The 11,596-nt window shown below is 41.9% G+C and overlaps 1 protein-coding gene across 1 annotated transcript in view; it reads right to left on the reverse strand.

The window, feature by feature from the left end:
- The window catches only part of LOC104165755 (opsin-5-like), a 28,625-nt gene extending 17,744 nt beyond the window's left edge, over positions 1-10,881 (reverse strand). Inside the window, exons 1-2 of the mRNA XM_009705483.1 lie at positions 10,761-10,881; positions 2,449-2,654 (exon numbers count right to left, since the gene is read on the reverse strand). Of these exons, the coding sequence (XP_009703785.1) occupies positions 2,449-2,654; positions 10,761-10,881 (327 nt within the window). The remainder of the gene's footprint in view (positions 1-2,448; positions 2,655-10,760) is intronic.
- Positions 10,882-11,596: the final 715 nt, after the last annotated feature.

Here is an 11,596-nt window from a genome sequence, read left to right on the forward strand (position 1 = left end):
GTTTACTTACTGGTAATATTAACAGAGGCTAAAAAATGAATGTGCTAGAGCCTCACTGTCCTCCCTCTGTCCAGATCAGGACTAAGACACAGTGATAGAGCCGGGAAGGGATAAACAAGAAGTGAAAGCAGAATCCAAAAGCCATCCCTGGAAAACCATATCCCTACACAGCATTCAGCAGGGGCAGCATTTGAACACAGACCTACCATGCAACCTCATTCCTGAGAGGAGATCTCTGTCAGACCTCCCCCCCAAAAAAAAAAGTTCACCATGGGGAAGAATAGTGTTGTTTCTTCCACACAGAGGAGGAGAATAGGAGCGCACGTATCTGTCCCATTCAGCAGGTATGCCACAAGATGGTCCTTTTAGCTGGAGGTGCATCTTCTGTTACAGAGAGTTTTCACAGGCTAGGCTGTTTTGAAAGAGAAGTAGTATCTGTCTGTCGTCTCCCCACTCCCTCTAACCGGGGCAGCCAAGAACGGTGAAACTTAATTTTGAAAAATATTGCCCAAGGGCACAGAAGGAGGTCTGAGTCAGAGGAAAGGAAAATAGTTAGGTGGATTAAGGGAGGTGAGCTCATGAAATTTCTTCATAAACAGAAATGACAGCCTAGCTGGAGAAAATAAAGTTTCCCTAAGCATACCTGACAGCAGAAAGCTGACTGATCAAATAGGAGCAAAAGCGTAGTGAAACAAAAAAGGACAGAAAGTCAAGTAAGTCGGCTCTGGGGTACTCAGCACAAGAAGGACATGGACCTGTTGGAGCAAGTCCAGAGGAGGCCACGAAGATGATCCGAGGGCTGGAGCACCTCTGCTGTGAGGACAGGCTGAGAGAGTTGGGGTTGTTCAGCCTGGAGAAGAGAAGGCTCCAGAGAGACCTCAGAGCAGCCTTCCCGTACCTAAAGGGGCCGACAAGAAAGGTGGGGAGGGACTTTTTACAAGGGCAGGGAGTGATAGGACAAGGGGCAATGGCTTTAAACTGGAAGAAGGAAGATTTAGATAAGATATCAGGAAGAAATTCTTCACAGTGAGAGTGGTGAGGCACTGACACAGTTTGCCCAGAGAAGATTGGTTCAGGATTTCACACTCAATGGCTTACCCTGTCTTACACAGGAAGCCTGCAGCAAAGCTAGAACTAAACCTGGAGATCCAGATTTCACCTTTCCTTTCTTAATCATAGACTAGCCTTCCTTGAAACAGGGAAAAATGGGAATCTGTTTAATTCTGAACATGGATGTGGGTTTTACAGTTTGCAGGTATGTCTTTATTTACCTGATGACTTCAAAGGTTTCCATTAATAAAAAAAAAATTAAGGATATATCCTCAAAGTTCCTCCTCAACAGACCTTATTTTGCAATTGTAGGTGTGCTCATTAGAGAAATAGTGGGATTTATCTAAGGAAATAATTAGCTTCATTTTGATAAAACTTTTTCTGCCAAATCTCTATAGACATACATTTTATACAAGAAAATAATAATTTTATACATCAAGCTACAGCTCCTAGGTTAATTGTATTCTACGGGAGAGGACATGAGCTGTAAAAGTTCTTTCATCTATGTTGCACAATAGTTCAACTTCCTCTTTAAAAAAAAAAAAGTTTGAACCCCCCCCCCCCAAAAAAAAAAGAACCCCAAGAACAAGAAAAGAGGATTATTTCTCTCCCCCTTTTCCTTCATCTTGATCCTTCTTATACCTTGCCGTAGGCTAGCCTGACATTTTCAACTTTTTGATTCCCTCATGAAACAGACATGCTAAGTATAATCTTTCTCACAGACCTTACCGAAAGCACCAGGGATCCAGGCTTGTAGCTGTTTATCCATGGGATGTATTTATATTCTGTCTACTCAAGTGTGTTTCAGAATTAACAATAATAACGTTTTCAGAGTTCTCCAACAAAAAGCTGCCTCCAAGTTCAGGGATGACTGTGCCATAAAGTTGTCACTCATCCTACCACAGGCAAAAAACCAACCAAGAATTTAGGGGTAAGACTGAAGAGTTATGACTGATTTAGTACAAGAATTTGTAGGCTAAAATATACAGGTATACCCAAGTGCTGTGTGGAGGCTTTGCTCTACATGCCTTGTCAAGCAGGAGTCTACATTGCTTTAAGTGAAATGTTAAAGTGCCAACAACCAGGTTGACTTTGGGAGAGCTGAAGACAAGCACAGCCTACACCTTAGCTTTCCAACATGAGCGGGAGCTATGACATGAAGTAAAAAATCCAAACTATCAGGAACTATTGCAAAGAGATAGAAAAAAATCGCCGAAAATTGGTCAAGCACTGAACAAATGCATAGATTTATGGGTGTAACAAAAAAGAACACTGTCCTTTTGGGAGCTCAGTCGGTATTTCTTTTCACTCTTTTGAGCCTGTCTGGTTATTTATATACAGCGTATGCTCAGAAGTAGCTGCCCCTATTTTGTCTAATTAAGTGTAACGCAGTCTTACCTGGCAAGTCCATATTGATGTGATAATGAATCCATCATCTCTGAAGACATTGAAGATTTCAATGATTCCTCGTGAATAACCAAACACAGAGATACTAGCATCTGATACCGCCAAGTTAAACGTGAGGTAGTCGGTAGGCTGCAGAAGATGTCTTTGTTTATACAGGACAAAAATCACAATGCTGTTTCCAAACCAAGACAGCCAACCTAGAAAAAAGAATGAAATCCCTGAAATCGAGAAGCAAATAAAGCAAGAAGCAGTGTGTAAATGTGCAACATCTCTTCTAAAATTACCCTTTTGTTCCATCAGAAACAAATTGAACCAGATCATCCATTGGAAAACCTATGCATGAAGCCTTTTTAAGTAGCATTTCAGAAGCAGGAAGAAGTGAATAACTCCATCAATAACGCAGAACAAACATGAAGAGCCACTGCTGCATCTGTCGAAGATGCACCCTTGAAGGGCCTAGAGAAGTGTTTTTTCTAAGTGGACAGCTGAAACTCATTAAATGTAACACCTGCAAAAAAAAGGAAGGAGGAAAGAATGGTAGAGTGGAGCAGAGACTACAAACAATCTGCCAAAAGCTGCAGCTGTTTAGGTACGCTGTATACAATGACGGATACCAAAAGTTCACGCATGGAGCCAGAGAGCCGCTTTGCCAGTCCTCTCTCGAGAAGTGCAGCTAACACAACTAAACTTCTATCTCTTAGAACAGTCTAGGATCTCCTTGCAGTAAAGCCTGTCTGAGATGGGAATTTCTCAGTAATATACCCGATATTCTATATGAAAAGAACATTTCGAACAGACCTTTTGGAAGCTTTAAATGCTTTTTAAATTGAAAGAAGGTTGTGTCCTCTCTTGGTCTCCTGGACCAGAAGTGCCTGACTTACACGTGTCTAGTTACATGAGGAACACGCAAGGGAGGTGACTGCAAATGGTGAAAGTCAGCCACTTACTCAGGTGGAGAGACCTCGAGTTTCCAAATGTGCATGGTTATTGCTCCACCTATCAGTGCAAGACCTTGGTAGTTTGCATTCCACTTTTTGGAATGATGTAGAAACTAATGACTTTTAACAAAACGTTTACTCGTAAGTGTCAGGCTCAGTGCTGAAAATGGGGCTTAGGCAGCGAGGGGGTTGGCTCCAGGGCAGCTGCTGAAGGGGGATGAGCAGCAGGTTGAGCAGCACCCAACTCCCCCTTGGCTCCCGTTTCCACCCCCCAAACCAGCTCTGCCACTACCAACATAGGTGGCCTCACTTTGCCTTGGCAATGCGGAGCAAAAGACCACCTCTTCTGAGTGCCTGCTGCCTAGGACAGGCTTAGGAACCCAGCAGCTGGGGGTTTTGTTCCTCGCAGTGGATGCCAGGGTACAACATCACCAGGTGAGGGAGAAAAGAGTTGATCCATCGCCCTCTGTCCAGGCACAAGCAGCAGACATTCCAGGGTAAGGGTGCTGTATACTGACCCGGCAAGAGGTGAATATATACACTGAAGAGGGACATGACACGATGGCATCACACAGCATCTCTGGATATTCAAAGGAGTTCACGAGATGAAAGATGGCCGATAGGTTTAATGTTGTGGCACGAGGGCAGCTGCCTTCCGTCAGGAAGGATCAACAACCCCATATGTCAGGAACACAGCACTTTGCTGCCAGGGCTATGAAGGGAGGGGAGGAAATTGCCTCCAAATCTCCAGGCCATCTGGGAGTATTGTGAGCTGAAATGCCAAAGGGCAAGGCGCTTGTTCTCCAGCCTGAGAGGTTGGGTACTAACTGCCAGGTGAGGTGCTCTGGGGGGTTTGGAGTGGGAGGGGAGGTGGTTGATGGGACAGTCTCTGTATGGCCCTACGAACTGCTTTTTCTGCCCAGCAATTTCCTTGGAATAACTTCTCTTTGCAAAATTGCCAAGCTGCTGCTGCTCTGCCTTGCTTAGCAAATGCACATGGTTTACTAAGGAGCTTTTGAAATGGGAAGAGCTGACACGTCGGCATATGGTATTAACCAGAAATAGTCACTGGTGCAATGATACACTGAGATACATATATTTTATACATGTCTCATTATAAGATCAACAATAATAAAAACATTTTATTCTGGCCACTAGGTGACAGAGTCTTGTTTCCAATGGTTGCATGCATTTTAAGTTAGGAATTGTTTCTGACTTTTGTCTGAGTCTAGATACTATAAGCAGGCACAGCAGGGCATTGGAGGAGGACGGCTTTGGGAATGCATCACGATAGTCTGCAATGCAAACACAGTAGTTGTCTTGTTTGTGCACATCAGCTCTACCTTCTCTAAGGTAAGATAGTTTTCAAGGCAGTAGGCATGGAAGTATTTTCCCTGTCAATATGAAGACACAGTGCTAAAATGGCAGACACAATAAAATGGCACCTCTTTTGTAAATAGCAAAATCTTGTCAACGCAGTGTAATGGATAGGAGGGCTCCCCTGAAAGTGTCAGACACATGCCCTTCCTGGGAAGGCACAGAGCAAACTCCTCCTAGCCTGGAGGGTAAGGGAGTTTTCAGCTAAAGTGTCTTAAGGAAGAAATTGAGTAAAACGTCATGTAACACAACAATACACATTTTAGATGGAGGTAACAGAGACACAGTATTTGTGATCCTTTTTGGAACAATATTCACACACTAAGGGTGGGGATGAGGGACACACCGAGGGAGATAAGGTTACTGAGCGAGTATGACTCCGTCAGGAAGGCACAATCCTTTTAACCAAAGCAACTGGACAACCTGCACTGGCATATCCAGTCTGATCCTTCTGGGTAGGAGATCATATTAATACTGTGGTAAAAAAACAGGAGGAACTCGATTCTCAGTAAACCATAGAGTAACAAGGAGTGGTCACATAAAAGTACTACCAGCTAGGGCAGTGACTATGGGACACTGGATCTCTGCACCATCAGATAGATGTGCTGGTCTGGGGTTGCTGACTATATTGACCGACTAATTTAAAAAACAAAAATCAAAACAACTAAACAACCCCAAAACAAGAAAACCAACAACTCCAGCCAAAAGAACACCTCAAACCAAACAACCTCTCTCCCGCCCTGTCCCCCAAACCCTGACAGCACAACAGGGACAAAAGCTCTGAACTTTGAAGTGCTGTAAGGCCTTGGTGTCACCAGGCAGCATCTCAATAAAACAGAGGATGGAAAAGAAACAACCCAGAGAACTAGTTTCATTTTTTTTTGCATGCTGCCGGCAATATTCACTCACAAGGCTACACGAAAAAAAATCCCAAACCCAAACCCAAAATCCAACCCCAGCATCCTAAGGTAATCGGGGTGAGAAAGGACAGGTTCCAACTGAGATCAAAACGTGGCTCAGAGAGAAAAAAAAAAGCAGATAGGAAGAAACTGAGCACTTCCACCCAACATAATGTTCAGAGAGGAATCACCACATCTCCCCCATAAGCTGTAATGCTGTCCGATATGGGCTGCTCGTCAATAAGAGACGCTGGCCCTTCCGAGGTGGCAAAATACGCAGATAACATACAATTACTGAAGTTCATTAACACAGGAGAACTGGGAGCAACTTCTGTGAGACTGGTGGTATCCGACTAGAATAGGTTAAATGGGTGTTGATAAATGCTAAATATTGAGCAGCTCAGGAGTCACCTTTACTCCTCAGACACTCACAGAGAAGTACTTGGCACCACATTTGCAACCATTGGGAGGCAGGAGGAATGGGATGGACAGCAGTATTAAAAAAGTTGTATTGCCCTTGTATAATTCAGTAGTAATACTTCCCCTGGAATAATACCCCCAAATAGAGCATTTTAATCCACAGATATCAAAAGTGCTCCACAAAGGAGGTTGGTGCTGTTATCTATGATTTCTGGCAGAGGCACAGGAAGGCTGCCAAGCAAGCTGGTGGTAGTCAGGAACCGAAACCCGATCGACAAAGTCCTGTATCAGCCTGCTGTCTGCCAGCCCGTGCAAAGAAAGCACCAAAAAAGTAGCCAGCAAGAGTTACTAAGGATATTGAAAATCTCTCTGCTGAAAGAAACTGAGAACAGTGAGACTGTTTAACTCCAGGAATAGCTAAAAGGGAATACAACAGTTTTACAAACGTTTCTGCCAAATCACTCAAGCCTGAGCATCCAGACATACCCTATTTTTCTCTCACATACCTGAGATGGACTTTGAACAAGCAATAAACCCCTGAGGCTGCATGCAACTTCATTGTTAGCATTAAATTTATGTTTTTGCAGAGTTAAATTTGGTACAAGGGAACCGATAGCTCCGAGCTGGGCATCCACATTTCCAATAGATGGCTGCATCCATGCCCAGCTAAGATAGGTTACTATGCTTTGTTCTTAGACTTCTTCTTATTAGACACTGTTGCATGGCTTTTACCGGTAAAATCTGACAAGAATGAATTAGAAAAATGGGTGTTACAAGTCACCGATCTGCCGTTTAAAATATACAGGGACTCTTAAGTGGAAGAATTCAAGAAACAAGAGCAAAAGGTGAAGGCTCAGTGTCACAAGACAAGCTACGCTTTTCCCTGAGCAAATAACCTTATCTCTAGGATAGAAATTGGATTGAGCATCTAGATATAGAGCAGGCACAAATGAAGTAAATTACTGATTCAACTACATATACACAAGCATAAATATCTACTTGAAGAGGTTTGCTGTAAAAGATTTTCAGACTAGAAAACTTTATTTAAAACAGTGATAAAATCTAGAGAATTTACAAAGCTGTCATTAACTACGGCAACAGTGAAGTGACCCTGCTCTGTTTTTAGTCTCTGCTGCTAATTATACATACGCAATATCCTACCCAGGGCATATTGCCAGTTTTGGCAGGAAGGAGAAGAGTCATCATGTTTTAGACTTGACAAAGCGTGGAGAATTATTTGTTCAACAAAGGCAATCATCCTGTGGATGAATGTTTTGTGAATAGCTTGTTTCCTTTCCCACCTTCTCAGATTCAGCTGTCACACAGTGTCCCAAAAGAATGCTCATTCTGTCACTTGTCAAATAACAGTTTACTGTTACTATTCGGAAACGTGGGCCATTTAAAGGCATGTTTGGATCTTGTGGTCTGTTCCAGTTTTCTAATGGGGCTGGTAATGCTCTCAGCACGTCTTTTTGATATAAGAACTCACAAAAGGTCAGAATTTGTTGTCTAACAAATATTCTCTCCTATTGACTTAAAATTTCCTCTTATGCCAAGCATTCACTCTAACAACCCCAGTTAACTGTGAAACTAGGGAAAACAAGTACAGAACAAATTGTGTATAAATGGAGAAAAGAACAATTTACTTAAGAATTCCAATTAATAATCATGAAGAAAAAAAAGCTTCATTTTTTTCTCCCAGGTCTCAGTTGACTTAGCTAGCAGCTGTGGACAATACTTTTAAATTGCTTCTAAGAATTTAAACTCTACAAGGATTTTCCACAGTAGTATACCACTTAGGGTACAGGCAAAAAGGGGTCAGATATAATGCTAGCAACAGGACAAGCTCCCACCTGGCTGTCAAAGTTCTGAGCTTGTGGAAGGGAAGGATGGAAACAGAGCGCTGCCTTCAGAAAGGGGATGCTGATGCAGACGACCTAACGAAGGGTAACACTGTGGCTGCTATCACCTGCAGATAGTCTCTCGAAGCACGGTTTGATGGCTCACTGCTATGTGATTGGCATTGCATTTTTTCCCTGCTTTGCTGGTCTCCTGGCCAAAGCATTAGCAAAGAGAATGATGGAACGGTGATTCGGGTGCCAAGAAGCAGTGCAGTGATCTCAAAACCCATCGGCATTTGCGAAATGCACTCACGCACTTCAATGCTGGTATGCTTGTGATGGTAGCATGCTATTCCTATTCCAGCGCAGGCTTTGAGCTCAGGTAACGCACGGACCGGCCTTTGTGCTCTGCTGCCAGAAGGGCAAGAGGGTGTCTGCCTAAGAGAGCACTTTGTTCTGCCACTTCACTGCTCCCCAGACAGACTGAGTTATTGGTGTACATAAAGCTAATAGCTGTAAATTGTTATGGTTGGTGCTTGTAGAAGTACCGCAGTCGACCTTTAAGGAGAAAGACAAGAGGACTTTTCTGATCTATGTATTACTAACAGATTTCTTTCCAAAGTTCTTATTGTGAAAAGGCATACCTACCTTCATCACATTTTAACCAGATCCACACCACACTTCACTTGGAGTAGTGCTATTACTGGTTATATATACTCTGCAAGACATGCAACTTGAGTTTTAAATCTGGAGGTAAGTTTCAGGAATAGCAGCTATAACATGCCAAACACTTGTAAGCTTGGCAGAAGGATCTGGAGCAATCAAAAACCAATAGACATACAACCTAAAAGCTCAGGCATCTAGGTACTTTAAAAAGTATTTGCTAGGAGACGTGGGCTCACCATTAGGAAGCAGCAGAGGAAAACACCTCTGTTGGTCAACTGATGGAAGAAGTTTGAACTACCAGTGTGATGCAGAGGCAACACTAGGAAGGATCAGTAGAGATGGGAAAGTGTAAATATTAATGTGAGTGGTGATAGCAAGACCTTGCTCGGATGCTGTACTCAGTCCTGGCTATAAGTTAAAAAAACCCCAAACCGAACCAAAAAAACCCCCACAAAAAAAACAGAGTCCAGGTTGGAAAAAACTGTAAAAGGCTGCTAGGATGATATGCTGGGATGACAGGAGAAAGGATATTATGACACGAGATAAACAAATTATAACAATAAAAAAAAAAACACCCAACAAAATCACCAAAACAACAAAAAAAACCTGCTCACTTGCTTAATGTAGGAATACAAAGGTTGACCACAGGATATGATTGTTCCTTTGGGAACACGGACTGGGCATAGGATGTTAACTGCAGGCAAACAAATTATTTCAATTAAAGGAGTGACAAAAAGGGTATAGAGCTGGTGTGATCACTTTAGCTGAGAAGTTAGGGAAAGGCTCCTACCCTGCAGAGAAACAAAATCAGGAACAGGCTGTCAATAGGAAGAGTGGTAGCAGCACCAAAAAACCCCTAGTCAGTTATATGAGGGAGCACGATAGCTTTGTAAATGAGATTATAATATTGTCACAGCAGGGGACTAGCCTTGCTGACCTAAGATGTTCTTTCCAGTCTTAAGCGCAACTGATTAATTCATTAGCTGATGGTGCACCCATTCATGAAGAGATACGCAGATGTGAACAGATTGGGGATAAATTGGAACAACTTTGATTTATCTTATGGCCACTCCTCTAATTAAGTCTCCTAAGATAGAAACCATACACTTTTCTACTAGAATCTCTGTTTTTATTCCGAATACAACTTTTCCTTCCCTAGTTCCTACAGCTTAAAAAAGAAAGTCTCATGTAAACATGTTAAAACATTTAGCATTTTACGTTGTAACTTCCGTAGACATTTCTCAAGCATAAGCTGAGGGCTGATAAGCTACTTGAAATGTGATAATCTTAGAAAAAGAAAAAAATCTGCTTATATCAATCACTTAAAAAACAGAAATATTTTTGTATACGCTGTTTAGAAGAACGGATTTAATAAAAGTTACATTTTCTTGTATTTTCCTGTGAGGTTTTACGGTTGGAAATTTTGATTACCTAGCAAACCTGCATTCTTTGAAATTTTATAATGTTTCCTTGTATCCTGCAATGAGTAAGCCCCAAATAGATGATATTTAAACAAACAAACCCAAATTGCACTGGGATCAAAGCAAGTTCATATTGGTTGCCATTTTCAAATCCTTGTTGTACACTTACAATAGCTATCTTCCAGCAGAACCAAAATGAACACACGGTATTGTGACTGCTAACACGGGATAATGTTCTAGCACTTAAATCTTTTGTAGATCCTGTTTGAAGAAGCTTATTTCTATGTGCATCAAACATTTAAAGGCAAAGCAGTACAAATAGTTCAAAAAAAGTTTAAAACTACAGAACCATATTTTCTGTCTCTGCAGGAGGTAATTGTAGGATGCCAACTGACTGTCAGCAGTCAAAACTTTGGAAACCACAGAACATTAACTCAGTGCCACTGAGGCACGAGAAGACACAGAAGTATCATGTACTTCTGATAAGGTACTTTTTTTCATCAGTTTAGCAAACATTAGTTAAAAGTTTACAAGCTTGACTATTTTTTCCCCTCAAGATTTCTGCATTGATTATTAATCTCTTTTTAACAAAAGAAAGCTGTACCTCTTTGATCTTGTAATAGCTGAAGAGAAAAGTTGCATTTTCTAACATCCTGTTCCATTAGGGATGAAACCCGAACAAATCACTTTATACCAAACTCTACTTAGGAGCTTCTTTTCACATCCAAGCCGAGTACATACCTAAAGCCAGTAGGTAGAAACCTATGATAGTCTCTCCTTGCTCTGTCACAGCTGCCTCTCTGCTCAGAAAACTGATGTTGTTGTTCCTCCAGGGTGCCTGTGGAGAAAACTGGGCAGACATTTTCAGTGGAGCTTATGACCCAGAAATTGCCCTTTCCCCAGTACGTCCCGGCGAAATAAAACGGTTCCAGCCTTTTCCTCAGTTGTTGCTCCCTGTATTCGAGGGAGATATTCAATAAGACTAATGATCTAAAGAAGGAAATCTCAAGGGACAGGAGGTTTGCAGCCTTCTGACCTGTTCTTCTTCACTAATCCTATCTATTAATACAGCCCGTGAATCTGTGGCCAGCCCAAGACAGCAGATTTCCTCATATCCTTATTACCGCTACATGCAGAAATCTTTAATGAAGAGCATGTATCTGAGAAAAAGACAACTTCATTTAAAATAGGGGGCTGTCACATAACCTACAGGTTCACAGGCACACCCACAAACATAGTGCATATTGATACGTTGCTAAAATAGCAGTACTTCTGTCTTTCTCTTCACTGAAGACCAGTAGAGTAGAAATTGAGCAAAAATCTCACACAGATTTAAAAAAAAAGAAGGCAGAGTAAGAAAAAAAAAAAAGGGGAGATGTCACGCCTGAGAATGTGACTCTAAGATAGCAGAAGAAATGAGCTACTTTACCTGCAGGATAGTTACTAATTTAAAAAGGGAGGATAATTTCCAGTACAGGTTGACAAAAACTTTTAAGTCCTTTGAATCGTATTTTCAGACTGCTAAGCACCCTCCAATCTAGTGCACTCCAAGTATAGTTGGATTTTCCCACACTGTT

This window comes from Cariama cristata, unplaced genomic scaffold (genome assembly GCF_000690535.1).
Source record: "Cariama cristata isolate BGI_N322 unplaced genomic scaffold, ASM69053v1 scaffold378, whole genome shotgun sequence".
Taxonomy (NCBI): domain Eukaryota; kingdom Metazoa; phylum Chordata; class Aves; order Cariamiformes; family Cariamidae; genus Cariama; species Cariama cristata.